The sequence below is a fragment of the Falco naumanni genome, chromosome 4 (assembly GCF_017639655.2).
Source record: "Falco naumanni isolate bFalNau1 chromosome 4, bFalNau1.pat, whole genome shotgun sequence".
Lineage (NCBI taxonomy): Eukaryota > Metazoa > Chordata > Aves > Falconiformes > Falconidae > Falco > Falco naumanni.
The window spans coordinates 106,702,145-106,724,900 of NC_054057.1; the positions used below are offsets into that span (position 1 = coordinate 106,702,145).

At 38.1% G+C, this 22,756-nt stretch overlaps 1 protein-coding gene across 2 annotated transcripts; it reads left to right on the forward strand.

Annotated features, from left to right (window-relative positions):
• Positions 1-398: 398 nt before the first annotated feature.
• Positions 399-22,553, forward strand: LOC121086418 (inter-alpha-trypsin inhibitor heavy chain H3-like). 2 transcript variants are annotated; one of them, XM_040590164.1, is made up of 22 exons: positions 399-510; positions 2,912-2,935; positions 4,452-4,618; positions 5,643-5,747; positions 6,172-6,334; positions 7,267-7,377; positions 8,410-8,535; positions 9,097-9,213; positions 9,973-10,141; positions 10,462-10,587; positions 10,807-10,988; positions 11,938-12,123; positions 13,111-13,250; positions 13,640-13,794; positions 15,606-15,611; positions 16,344-16,370; positions 17,295-17,345; positions 17,978-18,091; positions 18,681-18,885; positions 20,043-20,215; positions 21,847-21,958; positions 22,060-22,553. In XM_040590164.1, the coding sequence occupies exons 1-22, from the start codon at positions 421-423 to the stop codon at positions 22,187-22,189; spliced, it is 2,679 nt and encodes an 892-aa protein (XP_040446098.1). In that variant the 5' UTR covers positions 399-420; the 3' UTR covers positions 22,190-22,553. The 2 variants fall into 2 exon arrangements, with proteins under 2 accessions (XP_040446098.1, XP_040446099.1); XM_040590165.1 differs by lacking the exons at positions 4,452-4,618; positions 5,643-5,747; positions 6,172-6,334; positions 7,267-7,377; positions 8,410-8,535.
• The last annotated feature ends 203 nt before the right edge of the window (positions 22,554-22,756 follow it).

Consider the following 22,756-nt stretch of genomic DNA (forward strand, 5'->3'; position numbering starts at 1 on the left):
GACTGGATTACAGGAGGCAGTTTTTGAAGAGAAGCATAAATGGGTTAGGAGACTGCAAGCTCTGTTACAGCTGCAATACATTTGAGCCAGGGACAGGCTTTAAGAAAGAGTTAGAAAGATGACGGGTTTCATTTGGAAAAGTGGGTCTGGAGCAGAGATCATTCTCAGTTGCCTGTGCAGAAATGGCTGTTGAATTTCCATTTGGAGATACTACATAGTAGAGACATTGCTGAAATATTCTGTAAATACTGTAACAGTATTCTGCAGATTATGCAAATTTTAAAATCAGTATTTGATTTTTCCCAAACGCCTAATGTTTAATCCCACTGTTCATACTGGGTTATATATTAACTTTTGGTAAACAAAGCATTATATATATTTATGCATATCGTTCAAATTGGAACCTTACTTTTTTCCAGAATGGAAACCCACCTACTGCTTTGTGTTTTGTTACTGACTCCTGCCTTTGCATCATCATCCTTTTGGGAAACACATGTCAGGAACATCAAGGTAAGTAGTCAACCATGTATGGGGCTCCTGTTCTTCATAGATTAACTTCCTGGCCTTTACCAACATTTATCAGAGAGTTCACACAGTGATGCCACCAGGAGCTTTGTGATCTCTGTTACCAGTGAACACAAGATCACACTCGGGGCTTGAATTAGTTTACCTCTAATCAGCCTCAGTTTTAAATCAGCTCTGAAGAGGCTCTCCTATCTCTCTTAAAAGCATCACTTCGTTTTCCCTGTCATCACCACATAATAGTAAAATGGTTTAGCAGTCATATTTAAATGTGTAAAACAGTTGGTGCTGCCAGGGAACTGACTAGCACCTGTGAAGCAAGGCAAAGTATCAGTGAAAAGAGGCCTCCAGGAAGCAGAAAACAGAGATGTAACATGGTATCCAGATAAATATGTACACTACCCAAATAACATGGTAGAATTTTTCTCAAAACATTTGCATGTTAGCATAACATGAAATATATATCTGCCCCTTAAAGGGGCCATTCTGGTTTTGACTGGATCCCCGAGTAAAGCAGTGCTGCCTGATGTTCTGCCAAATATGCTTCATTGAAGTTGACAGCCACTACTCCTCACCTCAATAGATTATTTTCCTCTCTCTCAGTAGTTACATACTATGGAAAGTTACGGAGAGCAAATCTCTCTAGGGAGCATTGTATATTGCTGCGAGGAACAGGACAAAGCAATTTACTGTCAATTTCTGTTGATTAGATTATGGTCTTTGCCAAGACTTTTTCTGTGAAAAATCAGGATAATACTATATCTAACTTTAAAAAAACCAGCCTGAGATTTATGGCTGCAAATTGGAGATGCCATGGATTCTTATTTAACCATTATGTAGCCCTGATATCATTTAGCTTTGTCCTCCCAACTACCACACTACCCGTTCTTTGTATGTCTTGCAATGCTAAAAACCTTTCTAAGTGGAAAATGACCAAGTTGTGGTGCAATGCTTCATCCGTACATGCAGAAACACTACAGAAAAGTCAGCTGATTCTCCCAATTTTTTTTTATATACTTTATATTATTTTGAACGAGGAACCCAGAGAAATATACACTGAATTTTTGGCCGGACTCTTACAAGCCTCCCCCAAAACCTTTGCATTACCATAGATATATTATAGTGTCTTGAAAAAAAACTCCAAAATAAAAAAAAATAATTCTGTTTCACTTTCCAACCTGTAAAACTCCTATGAAAGATTAAAAGTACTGGAGACGTGTATCTGACTTGATACTTTATTGTGTCTTTACCCCCCTATTCGGTGGGGCAGGTAAATATGCTTGCACAAAATATAACCCATGAGGCTCTTAGAGCCAAAAGAGATAAGGTATTTGCAGCCAAGCTTACGGGAACAGAGTTACACAAGCTGTTATTTTAACATGATGCAGTATGTATGTTCTAAGCCTGTTTTCTCTTTCACAAGAGAACATGGTATTTTTGTGGAGCTTCTGATCTTTGCACCTTCTTTTAGAGCAAATATGCAAAAAAAAAGTTCTAACAGCTTCCCCGCCCCCCCCCCCCCCTTGATGCAACCTTTCATAGTTACTGCCTCTCCTCTGTGTAAGCCTGCTGAATGACCATCTTACTATTTTCGTTAAAATGGGAGTCTGCTGGAGTCAAACAGGAAAAATTTAGGCACAAGTCTGAAAGTGTACAGATGGGTCTGACTGATAGTTTGGATAGTGTATGCAACTGGAAAAAAGTGTACAAACTTGGGTTTTTTTATGCTTTGATAAAGCCTCCTTTTTTCTTCCAAAAGGAAATTAGTTTGAAAAGGCAAAATATATACCACAGGACCCAGAAGTAGGAATTTCCAAGGAAAAGATGCCACCCTCAGGATGAGATACTCTGTTTTTATTTTGATGTCACCACACAGCCAACCTATGCTCAAGGAAGCCATATTAAGAGATTTTAGTCTGTTCTTTAGTCTCAACAACATTTAAATATCAGTGGCACTGAGCATTCAAGTCTCTTTTCCTCTCACTCTCCCCTCATGTCTCAGATGGTCCATTACTGTTTTTCAGCTGAAAGAAGAGAACTTCTTGTGTCACTTCAGCAAAATACAAAATCAGCAACATTCAAAATTTAACATATCTTTCAAACCCACAGTATTTAAAATACACTAACATCAATTGAAATCCAAAAGATTCACCAGAACTGTGAACGCTCTATAAGCAAAGTAATTATACCTGCCTCAGATGCCTTTACTTGCTCTTCCCTCAAAGTTACTTCAGTTTTCTAATAAAGACCTTTCTCAAGCTTTCCTTCTCCTGGACAATTTATTTGGACTTGGAAGCAGAAGGTAACTACATAGGTGCCAAGTGATTTATTTCTAAATGCAGCTTTCCTACCGTAGTCATGATTTTTTCCTCTGTTTTTCTCTTTACAGAAGCGAAACGCTGATAATGACTTGGTGAGTAAAACCTGGTTTTGTCCAGGCTACCGAGAAAGATGTATAGCGACAAGTATGTTCTTACTGCATTCACATGTTTCTTTGAGTCCAGTCTGAGCAAATGGATATTTCTGAGTGTGTAGGATGAGGGGAGTAGCCCACAGTTGCTTGTTTTAGGCAGTTGGACTAACCAGACAGTTCTTTTCCAAGCTCTGATGGAAACTCCTGGACAAGGAAAGAGAATGAGCAAAAGATTTTTAACCTTGTTGTATTAGAATAAATAGCAAAGTTGTTTGAAGTCAACTCTATATCTCTAGCAGACAACCATTCTATGTTGGCTTTATTTTTACTCTTATGTTGCAGTTATTTCTAAGGAAGGTAAGAGACCTCACCTGTGAGGCTGATTCCACTGGGCACCTGGACTCCAGCAATGCTTTAATTCTTTGGAGACCTTCTTAATCAACCAGTCAGAGATCAGGCCCACTAAAAAACCTCCAAGGTTCTTTCCAGTGCTGGTTTTGCTGCAAGAAACAGACCTTGTTGCAGAGTTGCCCAAGGAGTCACATTTGTTGTTACCTATGCTTTCATACAGTGTCCAGCAACATTGTAGCTGAGCATTCCAAGAAATTAAGTATTGCCCTACCCATTTCCTTGTTTAAATGAGAATGAGCCTCAGTAGTGAAGAAGTTAAGAGTAACATAAAATGGAATTTTGAGACGCCTGGAATTGTTTAGGTCTACTTGTAAACAGGATGACTACCTATATCCCTGCTGTAGATATCATCCACTCGGCTGATAATTACAGTCACTAATACAGTGAGGCAGCAGTAGGCTGTTGTGCTTTTTGACTAACCATAAAAAAAGTTACAGTCTCAGTAGAGAAAAAAATTATTCTTACAATGTGAGTATCTTTGCTGTGGTGGTAGTATTTTGTTAAAGAGGCTATGTGTCACAGCACTCTCAAAACTAGCCAGCTGCAACAAGGTCTTTTACCATCACATACCAGCACACTCTTTGTGCCAGTCCCTCTGCTGCCTTCCCCTAGTCTCTCCTTATCCAGGGCACACACGCTCTCTCTTCTCTCTGCCTCAGCTGCTCTCTCCATTGGCTCTCAACCCCTTAACAGAACCAGCCACAGCTGCACCTTGTCTACATCAGCCAACCCACCACCCCAAAGCCAGCCCACAGCTGTATATTATCAATGTTAATTAACCCAGCTTCATTCCTCTACAATTCCCATTCCCACCCCCACCCCCTTTTCAACATTTCATACCTCATGTTTTTAAACAATCATTACAACCTTTTTACAAATAAACTTTTCATGCAGTCCTCTATAATTCCTCTACACCTATGGTTATAACTTGTGGGATAACACTGTGATGGCAGTGTGGTAGATATCCAAGGAAACCCAGTAGGTCTTTCCTGTTTTGCTTTGGAGTGATAGAATGTTCTGCTGCAATTAGTTTTAAAAACTGTGGTTATGGCTGATCAACACAATCATCAGTGTAACAGCTAGCTCTTCTTTTTTCAATTTACAGGTTGTCAACGGGATAGAAATCTACAGCATGAAAATTGATAGTAAAATAACTTCCCGATTTGCCCACAATGTCATCACCAGTCGAGCTGTCAATCGTGGAAATGTGCACAAAGAAGTAGTCTTTGATGTTGAACTCCCTAAGACAGCCTTCATTACCAATTTCAGCATGTGCGTAATTTTGACGTTATTGTTGGAGAAGACTAAAAATCTGTGCAAATGCAACTGGGAGAAACTGAACCCAGTTGCTCATTTTTACATTACCATTTGATAGATTTCTAAATGCCTCCTGGGCAATTTTCTGGGATTACTAACTTGACACGCAAGACACTTGGAGAAAGGCAAACATTGGCACATCTATAAAAAGATGACAAATTTTCAATTATTTCTTTTCATCATCATGGACCTTAGGGAATAGGGGATCTTCTCTGGAGCTCCATTTACCTTTTCCAAAATACCACTTACCCTGGTGTTATCAAACCAGTTCCATTGCTTTATTTCCCTGATGGCATTATAGCTTAATTTTTCTATTCATTGAAAAACCATATTTGAATGAAAGGCAGGAAATAGAGATAATTATTCCTTTACATTCATACCTTTAGTTGCAGTAACATGCAATTCTCACACCATTATGAGATTTATTTCAGTTTAAACAAGTCCATCTCTGCTAATCACACAATGCCTGTTTTATTTCCAGTGAAAAGAAACAGTAGCTTTTAGAGCACAAGTACTCTTAATGCATGCTAGAACTTTTATTATAGGATGAGATGAATCCCCTATGAGAAATGCCTGTTTAATTGTGTAGGGAATCTAAGAATGAAATGCTCTGCTGTGGACACCTACACTTGGACCAGTGATTCATCTAGAGAGGCCATTAGATGAGATGAGATAGTCAAGCTGCTGAAGTGTAGGAACATGGCAGGTGTAAGTAGTGTTGCTATCAGCCCTGTTTTGATCTAATTAATTCTCAAAGTAAACATTTGTTCACATTCTCTTAAGATACTGAGCACAGAGCTCTTCATTCCAGCTAAATTCACTGAGAAGACTAGCTTCAGTGAAGGTGCTCAAATCTTGGCAATATCATATTCCTGAAGTGCGTTTTAGCAAGCCAATCAATAACCAGAGAATTCCCTGCAGTAACGTGTCATGTATTGGTACAAATCATTCAGCTAAACTAGGACTTTTTCATCTGCAGGACAATTGATGGTGTCACTTATCCTGGAATTATAAAGGAAAAAGAAGCTGCAAAAAAGCAGTACGAGAAGGCTGTTTCAAAGGGACAGACTGCTGGTCTTGTCAAGTAAGAATGATGTCTTGTGTGGGTTCCTCACCATCATCCCATAGCAAATTGTGAGACTGGAAATACTTTGTACTGGCCTGTTTCTGAAGTTTGCTTTTTATGGGACCAAGCAACAATCATTATGTTAAAGAGTTATTGTACTGTAGATTATGAAAAGGAAATGCAACTTCTGACTATGCAGGCAGTATCCATATATTATGAAAGACATTTTCTGAAGCTTTCACTGACTTTGTATGACCTGTTCCTGGGATTAAGCTCACTGGGAAACTTGAATAAATTCTACAGTTTGATTACGATTTTAGCAATAGATCAAAATTCCTAACTTTGTTTTACTCTTTTTTTGAAGATTATACTCCACCAACCAAAACAATAAATGTTGTGAAAGAGGATAAAGATATTCTTTTTCTTACTCACTTAAATACAGAGCTTCAGGAAGAAAAACTGAAAAATTCACAGTCTCAGTCAACATTAAAGCAGGCAGTAAAGTCACTTTTGAACTCACATATGAGGAACTGCTGAAGCGACAGTTTGGAAAATATGAGATGTTCATCAAAGTAAAACCTAAGCAGCTTGTCAAAGATTTTGAGGTAAATGGTAAACTGTATCAAACTGGACTGTAACTTCAGAGATGATGAAATTCTGTACATCCATTGAAAGCTGAGTACCATGGTCATTCCCATGGGTTCCCATGAGCTAAAGGGCCATGATAATATTTCTAATGAATCTTGTGGGGACTGCACACCAGTATGCTTTAGTGCAGGTTTTTATTGTAAGCTTGACAAATTGGCTCAACTACTAAGCCTCCAAAAGAAGCCATGTATGGAAACCTGAAAAAGCCGTTATGATGCCTTGAGGTAAAATAGAAGAATAATAGCTTTTACAAATGCCTTTCCAGCATAAACTACACTTTTCTCCCACTGCCATGAAACTACATAATCTTAAATTACAGCAATGCATATATCACGTTCTAGAATACTGCACCTTTTGCGTGACAAAACTTGTCTATATCACTCCTATCTGCCTTGATAAAACCCAGCTCTAAGGCACATTTTTTTCTCCTTTGTACGCCCAGAAAATGCTGTGTAAGAGTCATTACAAAACTCAACACCATAAATGTTTATGCAGCATTATTTTAAACCCACTATGGTAGAAGGCATACTGAAATATAGGTCAAAGTTGGGCACAACTCACAGCTAATGGCTGGGTTATATTTTTGAAGGACTATAATATTTATTGACATTTTTCAAAATTCCAGTATCTAGCTTTCGAACAAGTTACATTTCTATTAATGTTTCTAGCTTTATTTTTAATTTCTATGTGTAAAAAGACCTGTTTGGCTGATGGGGTGTCCACACAAGTGTGGATTTGGACTGTTATTATGAATTACAAAAGTAAGTTGTTTTGCTTTTATGAAAATTCCCCTGTCACATCTGTAGTTGCCTGTTGATACTCCTGTAAATGGCTATGTTTTTATATTGGGCAGTAATCAATGACAATGAATTTTCAATTAATATTTCAGATTGCAGTAAATATCTTTGAGCCCCAGGGTATCACTGAGCTGGAAGCAGAGGGAACATTCATCACCAATGATCTACAAAACATTATTAAAAAAACTTTTTCAGAGAAAAAGGTACAGTGGCTACTGCATTCCATAACTTATTACAGTTATAATTCTGAAATAATAATGTCAGTGGTAGCAATGGAAGTGAGAGGGGGAAAAAAAAAAAAAAAAAAAAGAGAAAACACAGTAAAGGTTAGTCTGAGCTCTGAATTCCAAGCTAGCAAGTTGAAGGCCATCTCCATGCCGTTCAGAAGCCAGGTAGCTGTTAGCATGGTGTTGTACCCAAAGGAGTAGGCCTTGTCCCACAGCAGTAGTTGGAAATCTGGATACTAAGACTATTTCTTACAGAAGAACCAAACCAGTAACAGGTAGTTTTCTCCTGTATGGAGGTAGCAGAATTCCTAAGACATAGTCTGCCCAACAACCTTATCAAAGGTGTCATTTGGAACAGAGGGCTGAACCAAGGAAGATGGGGGAGTAAATATATGAAGGAAGCTCTAGATAGCAGACTTCATCTATTAGTTACCCATCAAATACCTGTCACAGCACTATCCAAACTAGCCAGCTGCAACAAGGCTTTTACCACCCCATACCAGGTTAATTTCAGTAAGTAGTTCCCATGACTTGCCCTGGCACAGCTACCAACCCCCCACAAGGTTTCAAGAGTTCACCTACCAGCCATGCTGTTTCTCAGTCCTCTTCAGGTCAGCCCACCCTGCTTCTTTGTCTCTGCTGCATCTGGATTCTGCTTCTTCCAGGTCTCTCTTCATCCAGGGCTCCTCTTCCATACCCCTGAGAGCTATTTAACTGCTTAGCAGGAACCAGCCACAGCTGCACATTATCCATGTTGGCCAACTGGCCAACAGTTGCCCCTGAAGCAAGCCCACAGCTGTATATTATCAATGTTAATTAACCTGACTTCATTCCTCTACAATTCCTCTACAAATACCGATTGATATAAATTAATACCTACCTGATAAAACAGGTTATTTTTATGTGAATATCAATATACGAGTTTTTTTAAAAATGCAAACTTCTTTGTGTTCTGTAGAAAATTTGCAGCTCTCAACATTCAGATCTAATGACAGCTTTTCTTTTCAGGGGCATGTCTCTTTCAAACCAGCTCTTGATCAGCAGCGAACCTGCGCAAATTGCTCACAGTCTGTCTTGGATGGGGATTTTACTGTTAGATATGATGTGAAGAGACCAACTCCAGACAGTTTGCAGGTAAATCTGACAGCTGGGAATTTTGACCTGTTGAACCGCTTAGCTTGCATGGTAAATGTCAGGGAGCAACAAGGGATAACTGTTCCCTAAAGGACAGAGAGCTGAGTGTGACAACTCAACTGGCAGCCCAGGGGCTCTGCCAGCCATGAGCCCACTTCCTACAGTACCTGAGCACACAGACCCAGAGCTGGCAGTCAAATTCAACTGAGAGTCCAAGCCATTAGGCAACTCTGTGGTGATGAGGCAGCCCAAGGTCAAGGTGGAAAGTCAGTCTGCAGGGCGGAATCTAACTCAGTGGAGTCCATGGACAAGAACAGGTATGGCTGGAGACAGCTGGAGACAGGTATTCTTACAGCGTAGCTCAGGCAGGGACTAAAGGCCCAAGCTCATGCTTAAATGAAGCTCCTGGGCCCATGGACAGAGGTGAGGCTAGTCAGGGCCATTAAAACCTTGTTTTCCATTCAGGGGCTAGAAACTAAATAAAAGTAATTTCTTCTTTATCCATTTTATCTTTATAATATGCAAAATTTTATTTTTTTTCCTTTACATTTTATTTTTCAGATTGTCAATGGCTACTTTGTACACTTCTTTGCACCGACAAATCTTCCAAAGTTGCCCAAGAATGTTATTTTTATAATAGATATTAGTGGCTCAATGTCTGGAAGAGAAATACAACAGGTAAGTTCTTACATTACTATACAGTCCCAATAAAAGAGCCTCTGTTGTGATGGAAGGGACAGGATGGCTTATAGTGCATACACGCTGCCTGAGCTACACCAAGTGGTTTTATGTTGTGACCTTTCTAGTGCTCAGCACCATAAGTACTAGTTTGAAGTGTTAGTGTAGAACAGAATTCTATACATTTAGGCTATGTTTACTTACTCATAAATATTATTAGTTCAAAAGTCTCAATATCAACATTTCCAGAGAGTTCCATCACAAGTACTGAACAGCTCCAAAATTAAAATGTGTATACAGTATTATGTGCATTATCTATGTTATTCATTCTATCTCTTCTGGGAAGCAGCAGTTCTTTTTGTAGACAGGACTTCTCGTTCGCAGAGATTTCAGGTTTTGGTGCTGCATCAAGATATCCATGCTTGTTTGCATATGAACCTTTCTGCCAACCTGTACCCATTTCCCATCGCTTTCAATTTGCCATGCCATCTTACCTCAGTGTAAGCAATGATCCATGATGCAAGACCTGAGTTTTCTTTCAGCTAAAAAGATTTACCAGATGTAATTGCAACTGGCTGACTTCACTAGAGTGACTCTGAAATAGACGCAGACTGGCAAGGACAAAACAAGCTCAGAATTTTTGCAGGACATACTGTATAAAAGTTGAAAATATCCAAATGCTGAGACAGTCATGTAAAATCTGCAAGTGCCGATTTCATTAAATATTGAACCATACATTTAAATCTCTTTGTCTTATAGACAAGAGAAGCACTCCTAAAAATCTTAGATGACATTAAAGAAGATGACTTCTTCAATTTCATACTGTTTGGTAGTGATGTACACACCTGGAAAGAAACATTAATCAAAGCCACTCCTGAGAATTTGGATGAAGCAAGGAAGTTTGTTCGGAGCATTGACACTGAAGGCAGTAAGTACTTTACTGGACTTGACAATAAGTTGTTTTGTAAGTTAATTTGTCAATTCAGTCTGTGAAGACAATGCTACAGCTTTTTTTTTTTTTTAATTACTGGTGAGACAATCCTACAGTTGACGGCTGTATCAGAACGCGACGGCTATTTTTCCTTATGTTTCCAAAGTCCAGGTATTTTTCTGTCTAAATATCCTCCCGCTTGCAAACCCAAATATTTCATTTTCATACTGCAATGAGATCTCATCAGATTCCAGTGAAAAATGGGCCTGTATTTTGACTGTCTGTGCTGAAACCAGATTTCTATGTCTACCTTGCAGTGACAAATTTATATGGTGGTATAATGAGGGGAATTGATATGCTGAATGATGCTCATGAAGGAAAGCTTGTGCCCAAGAGAAGCGCTTCTATAATTATCATGTTAACAGATGGCCAACCAAACGTAGGTAAGTTTCTCTTGGATGGAATAATAGAGTGAGTTAACTAACAAAAAATGCAAATTGGCCTCCATCTTTGACTTACAGATGTTTGAATGATTTAAATGCTACTATACCAGCATTATACTACTAAACCAAGTTTTTGATAATGCCTCCTAAGAAATTCAAACAGACTATATGATAATTTTATCTATGAAGAAAAACCAAACTTTTTCTGGTTTGATGCAGGCATATCAAATACACAGGACATTCAGGCACATGTTAAAAAAGCCATTGAGGGAAAATATACCTTATACAATCTTGGTTTTGGCTATGGTGTTGACTACAACTTCTTGGAGAAGATGGCGCTGGAGAATAAAGGATTGGCTCGTCGGATTTATCCTGACTCTGATGCAGACATACAGCTCCAGGTACAGCAGTCACCACCTAAATTAGATGAGAGATAAATTTGGATAACTATACCAATGTTCTTATTTTGAACTAATCAAAATGTAATCTGTTATTGAGTTAATTAAAAATCTTCTGTAATCAGAATATTAGTTGTATTTAATTTTCCCTTCCCCTTATATAAGCAGAAAGTAGGAGGACAGTAAAAGGGAGATGCTGTGGCTATGGAAGAGGGTTCAAAACTTGGCATAGTGTGACACAAATCATGGTTCTGGAGGACACTTCCATGTGCAGCACAATTGCTGCAGTCATCATATCTCCCATACCTCACAGATCATGTAGTTAATGTCACATCAAATGAAGGATGACAGAGCATAAAGACTCTAGACATTTTGTTTTATAGGAACTTACTGCAAGCAGGTGTATCTTACCATACCATGGAAGCATTTTATACTTGTATAAGGCATGAGGAGGGGTATATGCAGTGCAGAGTTGACCTTTGTTACTTCTCACATTCCAATAGCAGCCATTTGAAAAATTCACCACAGAATTTAGATACCAGATTTCATTGCAAGCTCTGCCAAAATCAAATACCTAGTCTCCTTTTGTCATTTCAGTCTCTGTAGGGAATGGATCTAGAAACTTACTTCTATCAAATAGGGGGAAGCTTGGGATCCCTCTTGATTAACATTGATAGAACTCATCATCCACAGCATGCTGTTCTCAGATATTTTTCCTCTTTCTTAATGAGACTGAATGTCCTTTCTCATTTCCATTATTTTAGATTTTTTAGGCCTTATACTCTGAGATTTAACTAAATATTTAAATATTTCTTCTAAAATACACTTCTAGTTTTCATTGCTGAAATAGCAGGGTGATTCTGGGTACAGATCTACTTATTAATTAAAGAAACAATGATAGCTAAATGTTTTTTGTTTTTTGTTTTTTGTTTTTTTTTTTTTACTCCTGTAGGGGTTTTATGATGAGGTGTCAAATCCCATGCTCACAGATGTGGAGTTAAACTACCCAGAAAATGAAATATCAGACCTAACTAAAAACAGTTTTAAGCATTTCTATGATGGGTCTGAGATTGTGGTGGCTGGGCGTTTTATAGACAACAACCAAAACTATTTGGCTGTAGATGTGAGAGGTGAAGGCGTAAGTATGGATTTCTTTAACTTCAGTAAGATATGCAAAATGCCTGAATGTTCAAACCTGGCAATACTTAAAATATGTACTGGAATTTCTTTACCTCAGTGGCAGGATGCATTACTGTGTAAGTCAGAAACTAAACACACTAAAGTAATTGCTTTTAAAACTGCAGATTACTTGCCTAACTCAGTCAGGTGTACTAGGGTCAGTCTGGGACAACTTTGTGCAGTGTGCCTGGATTAGCTTTGCTAACAGATTTTTTGTTTGGTTGGTTGGGTTTTTTTTGTTTGGCTTTTGTTTTGGTTTGTTTTTTATTAGTTTATTCTCTAAATACCCTACTTGGTTCTTTCAGGAGCAAAACGTTCAGTGTTCACGTACAATAGTCTTCATTGGGTGAAGAAAACTGATGGATAAGCCAGCTGATTGTTTGAAATGCCTTTCTCTTAAAATAGAAGTTTACTTCTAATACAAACCAAGTGACCTAAATACCTCTCCAGAGCTGGATTCTGTAAAAGTATTTGCCCTGATATTCAAGAAACACAACACAAGCATATTATAGAGTGTGTTATCATAAATACTGTGAACTGCATATATGTCCCATGCACTGTGGTGTATTAAATATATTATATAGAATTAGGTATATTTCAAATACAAATAATGTATTATTAGTAAGTTAGCCATATGTTCCTGTATGAAAGTGGCGTCATAATCAAAGTTCTTTAAATCCTGAGTAGCCAAATTCTAATGCACAAAAATGCCACGTGAATTTGGAAACCTCATTACGTCCTATAGCTACACTACTAACCTTCACAGAAGCAATGGAACAAAGATCCTGATGCAACACTGACAATTTCCTGGGCAAGGGGCAAGTGCTGTGCAGGATCAGACTGTTTTTCAATTTAATAAGATTTTCAGATGTGAAGGTCTTGATTTTGGGAGGTTCTGAAGTCCCTGGCTGCTTATGATACAGAAAAGTTTCCTTATTCCTAACAGGCTAATGATGCCCTGTCATATACTACACACCAAGATGCCGAGCAAACAGCTAAAGCTTTCCAGGAACAAGAATACATATTTGGAGAATACATTGAAAGGCTCTGGGCTTATCTCACCCTTGAACAACTCCTGGAAAAACGGTAATTAGAATAACATCTTAGCTATGAAACTGTTAAGCCATCTGACTGGTGCAACTTCTCAGATGTGAAGCCGAAATTCACATCATGCTGAGGTGCCAATGGGAAAGCATAAAAAACAGTAAGGAAAATCCCCCAACATATTCTCCTCCACGATCACAGTATTCCTGGCCCAAGGTGCAAATTAAACAATTTTAAGTTACTACAAATATTAAGGACAGTTTTGCCTTTTCCTTGAATAGCCAGTGGAACCAGATGTGCTCTTAGACCGCAACAAATATTATCCCTTACGGATGTTAGCTGCAGAGAAACAACTTCACTTTAAAGAAAAATACCTAATCCAGAGTTCAGCGAGTAATTTAGCAATCGTTGATGCTAGAGTCTCTATTCAGTATTGCAGCTACAGGAGAAGAAAAGGAGAATCTTACAGCTGAAGCCCTGGATCTCTCACTAAAATACAAGTTTGTAACACCACTGACATCCATGGTGGTAACAAAGCCAGAAGACTATGACAATCAAGATGGGATTGCTGATAAGCCCACTGAAGGTAAAGTAAAATTGTGAAAATGTCTATATTTGAGAAACCAGGTGTTCCTTTCATGTTCCCTTAAAGAAAGGCTTTCACGTGGGTACAGGTTTAAACATGTATCTGAAAAATCTACCTTCCAAACCTTGCATGTGTATGGTTTACGCAAAATTACTTTTCTTTGTAAAGCTCATTTCCATCAAACCATTCTTCATTACTAAGTCATACAGACAAAATACTATAAATTCAAAATAAGCGTATCTTAAGCTAATTATATGAACTGTTACATAAAACCCCCTGAAAATCAAAACCCATTTCTAATCTAATAATCCAGCTATGTTCAATTTGGTTCACATCACTTTCTACATATTTCAGTTTAGGGGTAGATGTAGTAATTTCTACATGAAAGGGAAAAACGTGCATGAGATCTTCCTTGTGCAGGATGTATCAGGTGGTGAAAAGATGGAGACTTTCTGTAAAACACAGTATTCATATATATTGCAGAGAGAAGTGCAATTATCTTGAAAGTGCACAATTTGTTCTCAGCTCTGATACTTTGGCTAATTATTAACTCCTTGCTCAGCAAAACACTGCGCTTATGTACAGTTCAGCCTCTTTGTTTGATCTGTGTGAAACAAAATTATTCCTCTTTAGCAGAGTAAACCAAATGCTGTCTGCTCAGTGCAGCCCAAAGCAACCCTGCCCTCATCTGTGTGTGTTGTTTGGGCAATCCTCATTTCTCTCTTATTCAACAGGTCAGACCAACCTCTTGTTAGGCTTCTCAATTGCTTCTGTTCACATCCATTATTTTTTCCCCCAACATTTGCTTAGTGCCCCTAAAAGTTCCTCCCAGGCTCTGTGTGGGCTCTCTGCTGGCTTCTAGATGAAAAACTTTCTTGTCTGAATTTGGCATAGTAACTTAAGGCCTTTTAGCATAACAGAAATGCTTACTGGAGGTTAGTGGGTTTTTCTTTCAACAGCGCTAAGTCCTGAAACCAGTTATTGCTAAATGCCCTTCAATTCTAACTAATTCTACAGTCATTCTTCTGATAAAATTTTTGCATTATTTTTCATAACAATCATAATGGGATACTGACATAAAAACATGTCGTGTTTCATTTAACATTCAAGTCACAATACAACATAACAACTTTAAAGTTTACAGCTCGACTCCTTAAGATGGAAAAACTTAGCCAAACATCTGACAGAAGCATCTACTCAGTGTGATCTTCAGCTCTTTTGTTTTCCCTTTCCAGGTACTTGTAGTACAAAGGCCCTTTTCTCAAACTCTTTCCAAGTAAATCCTCTTTGTATATAGAGAGTACAGAGCAGCAATAGGAGAAAATACTCAAAAAAGTGCTGCTGTTTAAGAAACAAAAATAATTTTTACATGTGCTAGAGCCTAGGTTCACAAATAGGATTACTGAACCATCCGGTCAGTATTAATAGAATGATGCAAATGTCTTGAAAACTGTAAAAGAGTAAAACGAGTAAGGAATATTTTGTAATGTGGAAATGGGTAACAATAAAACAATTACTAATAGTGCTCTTGCCATATGCATAATTAATTGCAGTTTTGCTGCCCCACATAACAGCTTTTTATTTTTAGTGTGTTTCTGTTTGATCTGCAAATATTGAAGTGTATCATTGGGAAGAAATGGAACTGTAAAATACTGAAGATACCTGGTTCAAGTGTTAAACTGTTTTAATTATTTTTTTTTTATTAGAGTATGTTTTACACAGGGTCAAGATCCTTCATGTGTAATTATACAACTGAAACTGTAAATTTCTCTTTTTTCTTCCCTTTACTTCTTACCTGCCCATGGTAACAGCTGAAGGTATGTACATTTCTTATCAAATTTACTTACTATTTTTGACTGTTAGAGATGGATTTCCTGAATCGCTTACTTGATCTAGGACACAATATTTTCATAAAATTCTTGGTGAATCCCTCAAGCTGGAAAAGTTTGTTAGTACCATTTTCAGTGTGGTTCCTCCTAATCTGATAATTGCAGTGTTCCACCATCACAAAATTAAGGCCCAGTATAAAGGAGTCGCTTTCAGGGCTGCTGGCTCCCAGTTACTTGTGAGCAGCAGTCTCGCATCCAGAGACATCTTCAGTGATGCTGTGATTGCTCCTTCTTCAGCACAAAGCCCTTGTCTTCAGAGACCACTCCATAGCTTCAGACGTAGAAAGAGAAGAAGACTAGAAAACTGTGGAAGCAGGTGGTAAATCTCACTGACTTCCCAGCAGTAGTTTAGAACAAGATGGCATAATGGAATCAGAGAAGAGCAGGTTGTCCCAACCCCTTACAGAGCAAACAACATGCCTTTGGAGAAGTAACAGTTTTGTTGAAAAGTAGGGTGTGCTTTCTGCCTGTTCATCACATTTGCTTTGTTGCAGTACTAAATGCAACATATATATAAATAAAAACTTTTGGCTAAGTTTTTCTTTTTAAAATATTTAGAAATTTGTACATAATTACAAGGTTTTGGTGGAAGGAGGGAAGTGGGAGAGCTTGTTTTTTAGTCTGTCTAACCTCTAAAATAACATTTTGTTTCATTCACAGCGCAAGCTGCCACACATATTATGCCAGGTAAGTAATTAGTTTAATGACAATTTCTGAATGAAGCATCATCTGTCAAAGGAAGTTGATTCAGACAAATGAAGTTACCAGAAAGGGAAAAATTGCCTTTTCTGGGTTTACAACTGTATTTTAACAAAGATTATCAGATTCTGCTCACTGCTAAGATAGTGCTCGCTGCTAAAACCACTCTTAAAGGTTGAACAATACTAGATGACAAAGTGTCAGCTAAACAGCTTTTAAGCAGTAAATGCCAGTTCATCAAAGGACCATTTTTCCTAAAAGCTGTTTCCCAAGAACAGAGGATGGACTTGACTTTGGAATCTCCTTTGGAATTACGTAAAGCAAGGGACTATGATGTCAGCATCTCTGGCTAAATGAATATTTTCGGTTACTTATACAAAAAGAAATGGTTTTAGTCGAGAGAGAGACAGCAACTGACCCTTCAGATTGCTGGTTGGGCAGTCTTGGGAATGGGAGAGTTAGATTTCAGCTTTTGCTCTGCAGATTAGTCTCAGTGTCTCTGTCTAGTTTTTTCAAGTCTTAATTGAAAAGACTTAAGTTCATTTTGGAAAAAAACAAATGTCAAAACCTCAAAAGTTTTCAATGGATGATGCTGTATTTCCTTGCTGATAGACAGCTTAATCCTTAAGTCTGAGACATTTGCGTCCTACAGATACATGACTTGGGCCTTGTGGAAACCCTCAAAGCAATTTAGACTACGAGGGGTATCTGTCTCTATCCTGAAGCTTTGCTTGATTCAAAAAGGGCACAAACTGACATTCCATGGACTATATGCTTTAAAAACTAGGAAGGAATTAGCAATTTACCTAGCACACCAACTTCCTAATATCTTACATGAGCTGTGCAGGTAGTGTGTAAATATTCCATTGTGATGTGAGCTTTTGTAATATATTTTTTCTTTACTTTCTGCAGTTTCACAACCGTCTTACCTATATACAGCACACCCCACATGGTATACTAGTGGTGAGTAGTTTGAGTAGCATCTGCTTAGAAGGAGAGCAGAAGAGGGTTTTTAAGACTACGTTGCACTATTAAGAGTCTTTTAGATAATTTCTTTCTACAAAAGCAGTCATTTTTCATCTCCAGTGTGCTAGTATTTTAATTTACTTTAAACATATTTAAATGTCTTTTAAAGGTCAAGTCACTGAGCTTATATATAGTCATTTTCTTAGTCCTCCCTCCCGTTGCTAGGCTTTGTGTTGATAACTGCCTGTTCTCTGTTCAGATGAACTTTCTGCCCTCAGCAATACTGTCATGGTCCTGAGGGACAAGCACGTAGAGGTGGCCATCTTGAACCTACAAGCCATGTGCCACATTTTGCAATGGTGAAGAGACCCAGGATATATGTCATGTACCTGGGAAAGATGAGGGGGGGGGAAAGGATACGGTTCACTTTGGGGAGGTGGTAGCAGCTTCCTTGGGACCCCACCACTCCTTTGGAGTATGGGCTGGACTAAGCTGGGCATAGAGCTTGTGCAGGGACCAGTTCCTGCTGATCCCCAGCATCAGCAGTTCCATTGCCACAGTGTTAAATGTTCATGTGGAACTTTGAACCTGTGTATCACTATACAAATACCAGTGATTTACCTTTACAGTTGATGGAGATCCACACTTCATTGTACCAGTGCCACAAAAAGATGACGCCATTTGTTTCAATATCAATGAAAACCCGGGTACTGTGTTAAATTTAATAAGTGATCCAGTTACAGGTGAGTTTTTAGTTTTTTTAAAGGCAGTAAAACAGGATACTTACAACAAAATGTCTTATGTTTAAAGGCTGTTTCTCTCTTTTATACTGTGTAAGCTTTTTCCCCAGCAAAGTTGATAAGAGTTCCTGTAGCTGTGATAGGATACCATTACCATGGACTGTGTTTTCATTTCTTGGAGCAAAGTGAACTTTTAAATTTTGTTTTAAAACCACTGTGAGAGTTGGGTGACATCATTTGTCTCAGTGAGTACTAGTACAAGCAATAAAACAATCCTTAGGTTGCCATTTCATAGAATAGCTGGTAAAGAGAGACTGTTGTCACACAGGCTATTTGTGCCCATCACAGACTCTTTGGGCTCTAGGTAATACTAAACTTTTTTCAATAAAGTGATTGTTGTCTTGTGGAAATCCACAGAAAAGCACCCAGAGCTTTACTCTACTTTGGCACAAATAGGCACAAGTAATTTTGATCTATTTTTCAACTCATATTTGTTTCCTTGAGTTGTTGATAAAATTTCCATGACACTCATTGACACCAGTTGATCAGGTCCTATCTAAAAACAATACTTGATGTTTCCTATTTATATTAGGCATCACAGTCAATGGAGAACTCATTGGTGATAAGAGAGCAAATAATGATACAAAGATCCAAAACACATACTTTGGGAAAATTGGCATTGCAAATAAGTACCTGCATTTACAACTGATAGTAACTCCTGAGAAGATCACAATTAAGAATGGCAATGAAAAAACAGGTTTTACCTGGCTTGACTCAGTCACCGTGCAACAAGACGGGTAAGGCTCATAGAAAGAATATCAGGCTCCTGTATTACTTTCTATGCTTTCGTTAGTGTTGATCAATAACATACTTAAAAGATTTGCTGTCTGAATATACAAAAGAAAATAATGTGAAAAATGCCTGAAAAATGCAAAAGAAACCAATTCAAGTCCCGCTGGATTCTGCTCTCTGCTTTGTTGTGTAACTGCTGAATGGTTAATCTCATAAATTCCTCTGCTTGGAATAAATAAGTAAAGAATTTTTCCCTGATTTTCTATTACTATGACTAAGGTAAAGCTAGATGTGGTATTGTGTGCTTAATGCAACACTGTCTTGCAAATACTTAAAGAGTAACTTTAGACATAGTGTGTAATCTTTCACAGACATAATAATGTGCTGTAAAATATCTCCTTTTTAAGAAATGGAAATTATAGTATTTCTAGAACAGGTACATTTTGCCCTGTCAGCAGGTATGTTTTTCATGAGATGTATCTATCACAGAATCGTTTATACCTGTGCAAAAAAAAAGTTTAGAAAAGGAATGGGCAGCAACTCCTCATCATTATCATTTACATTTTCATTGTGTACCTGGAACAGAATTACTAACTTTTCAAAGCATGGCACTGCAACAGAAAGAGCACCAGAGCAAAACTCTTATTCATACAGCATGCTTATTTTTTTATTATGATAGCCAAATTGGTCACATCACTAACACAATCAGAAGCAAATGTTTAGCCTAGCACTAACCTAGACAGTTCAGGAATTGTCTTTTGTGAAAAACAAAGGGAAAAGGTGTCAGGTCACATCTGGGCAAGGAAGTGATTTTTTTATCAATAACACTTTTATTATTGAGCATGAGGTGCTGTAACTACATATCACTAATCTGTGATGAAATGCACAGTTATAGGATGAGTGTTGGTAGAAATATCTTGCTGAAATGTTGGAAGGCTGCATAGCCTTTTACAGTGTAATTTAGTGTGAGTCTTGGACTGTTTGTGTACACACACAGATTCACACGGACCAAACTAGGCAGCAAACCCTCTATTTTAAAAAACATGGAGCAATTTATAAAGCCATATTTGTTTGTTGGACATGTTTCTTCTGAAGTTGTTTCTCATTGCTGTAAACTCTGGGAAGCACAATGCCCTAAGTCAAGTTTTTCTTTTTTCCTCAGTTTAACTTTGACAATTAATAGAGAAAAAAATCTGGTGCTTTCAATGGGCAGCGGTGTCTCATTTGTTATTGTTTTGCACCAAGTATGGAAGAAACATCCTCTCCATCAAGATTTCCTAGGACTGTATGTATTGGAAAGTGATAAACTGTCTGAACAGACCCATGGATTATTAGGTATAATTTCATTCAGTGTTTTCATGCTTGTCTTTCTTTATGAGGCTACATAATTATTTAGACACAATCTTGTACTTAGCCTTTCTGAACCGAGGTAATGGAGGAAACTGAGATGATATTGATCAGCTGTATTAAGATTTCTGACAAAATATTCTGGGCTCAGACTTTATACATTAGCTTTTCATAAATTCCTCTGCTGCTGCTGAAATCTCTAGATTGTCCTCACCGGCATTTTTAAAGCTCTTTATCTTGCTCAATCCCACCTACAGATTTATATTTTTTTTCTTGCTACACTATTCCTCCAGTCTCTTGGATGGTTTGATCTCTCCTTTCATCTCACCACCTTTTTTCTAAGTACTCAGAAAATACATGTGTTTGCTTGATCAAAATTTGCGAAACAATTGCTGCATCCTTGTAAGAAAAGAAGTTTTTAAATTACAGCTTGATTTACTAGCATATATTAAAATGACAGAATGGCTTCTATCATCTAAGATTTTCCCCATGGTAACTAACATTCTTTATTCTAGAAGGTGAAGTTGGTAACTCAGAGATCAAAATTTTGACCCCACTGAATCCTTTTTTCTGCCAGTGTAGTGGGTTTTGTGGTGTGCATTCTCTGTGGGAAAAGGCAGAGGTAGCAGCCATTTTCCCTAGCCTTCCCGTTTTGACTTAGAAAATCAGGTAAGGGCAGCAAACATTCACTTTGGGTCTATCAGTTTACTCACTGTGGAGAAATATGAATTGCTGTGAACTTACCCTTCTCAGTCTTGCTATGCACTTCGAGGCCTGAGGAGAGCAAGTCAAGGTATCAGTGCTAGTACGTTAGATCCATGAGTCATGGGAAATGCTGTAACAAAACAGAAAAAGAGCAGATTAGGGACAGAAAGTTACTTATGCTTTCCTTACTTATGCTTTCCTGCTCTGGTCTCCTCAGGCTAAAGGACTTGTCCACACAGAAGTTGCTCTGCTATGGTATGGACTCTTAAGTAGCAAGAAAATTGCAAAAGCCCACATGACGTGGGTATACCATGTTACAGTTCACCAGCTTACACATCTCATCACTATTTTCATTATCTTTGACTTTGCCTCGTTACTTCGCTAAGTAATCTAAACCCCATGCTCATTAGAGTGCTCAAAGCACCAGCAGCATCCTGCACCAGCCCGGATAGGGCAAAAGTGTGCAAAAGCTAATCCTGGCAGGAGTACAAAAATTCCTTAGATGTCAGCCTTGTTCTGAGCGTAATCACATCCAAAAATTTCAGAGATCAACACATGCATTATTTGATAAAAAAGGGCTAAAGACGTGGAGAGTATGTGATAAATACAACTGAATAGACAAGGCACAAGGTGAGGATATCTTGAAGGATATTTAGAAAAGGCTAATTTTACTGCGTGCTCAGAAGTCGGAACTTAGATCCAGATGATATGCATATGGTTTATAAAAAGAAAATAATACCGTAGGCATATGTTCAACCTTGCATGAAACTTGGCGTTTGCTTATCCATTCAAAACCCTGAAGGGATGTGCAAAAACAACATGGGAATGTGGAAATTCCTGGGTTTCTGTTTGGTTTGTTTCTGTTTTAATGTGTGCAACATGCCTGAAATGGTAATTTTGGCTTCTATTTTTAGGACAGTTTTTCCACCACATTGACTTCACTATACTTGAACTTCATCCTGGGTCTGATCCCAAGAAACCAGATGCTACAATGATTGTTAAAAATAATGAACTGACGGTAACAAGGTAGAAAACTAATCAAGTCTTTAGCAAAGACTTGGGAAAGATTACATTGTCGAAGTGCAGTTTCTGCTTTGATACTCCCATGACTGTGTTTTCCCTTTCAGGGGCTGGCAGAAGGATTACAGAACAGATCCTAAGCACGGCATTGATATTCCTTGCTGGTTTGTTCATAACAATGGAGCTGGGCTGATAGATGGTGTTCATACAGACTATATTGTTTCCAGTCTGTTTTAAACAGCTACAACTTCCTCCAAATTCATGGGCATACAGAGTATTTGTCTGAAAGAATAGTATTTTTCGTGTTTAAGAACTATTAACATTACATAAACTTACCATGTTTGGCAATGCCAAGATAAGACGGGTTCTCACAGAGAATTTTGCTGCATATTCGATCAAATCTTAAGGGCTAAACAGCTATTCTCCTTGTGGACAGATAACACTTATCCCCCGAAATATCCTCATTTTACTGAATTAATCTACTAGTTTTAAAACTGTGACTTAAAATTCTACTTTGTAAAATGTAACAGAAATGTTCTAACCAATTTTAAATCAAGAATTGAGTGTCAGGAGCAATTTAAATAAAAACATTAATACTTAATGCCTTGTTCCGTTATTCCAACAGCTATCAATGTTTTCATTTGGTTTCACAAAGCCCAGGACGAAATCCAACACGAGGACAGCTGACAGACCAGTGCATATTCTGGGACAATTCAGTAGTCCTTAAAACCATCTGAGCATGTGACTGCGTGGTGCTGAGGGCCGGTGCAGTGCCATCATGCGAGATGGCTGTTAGCATCCAGG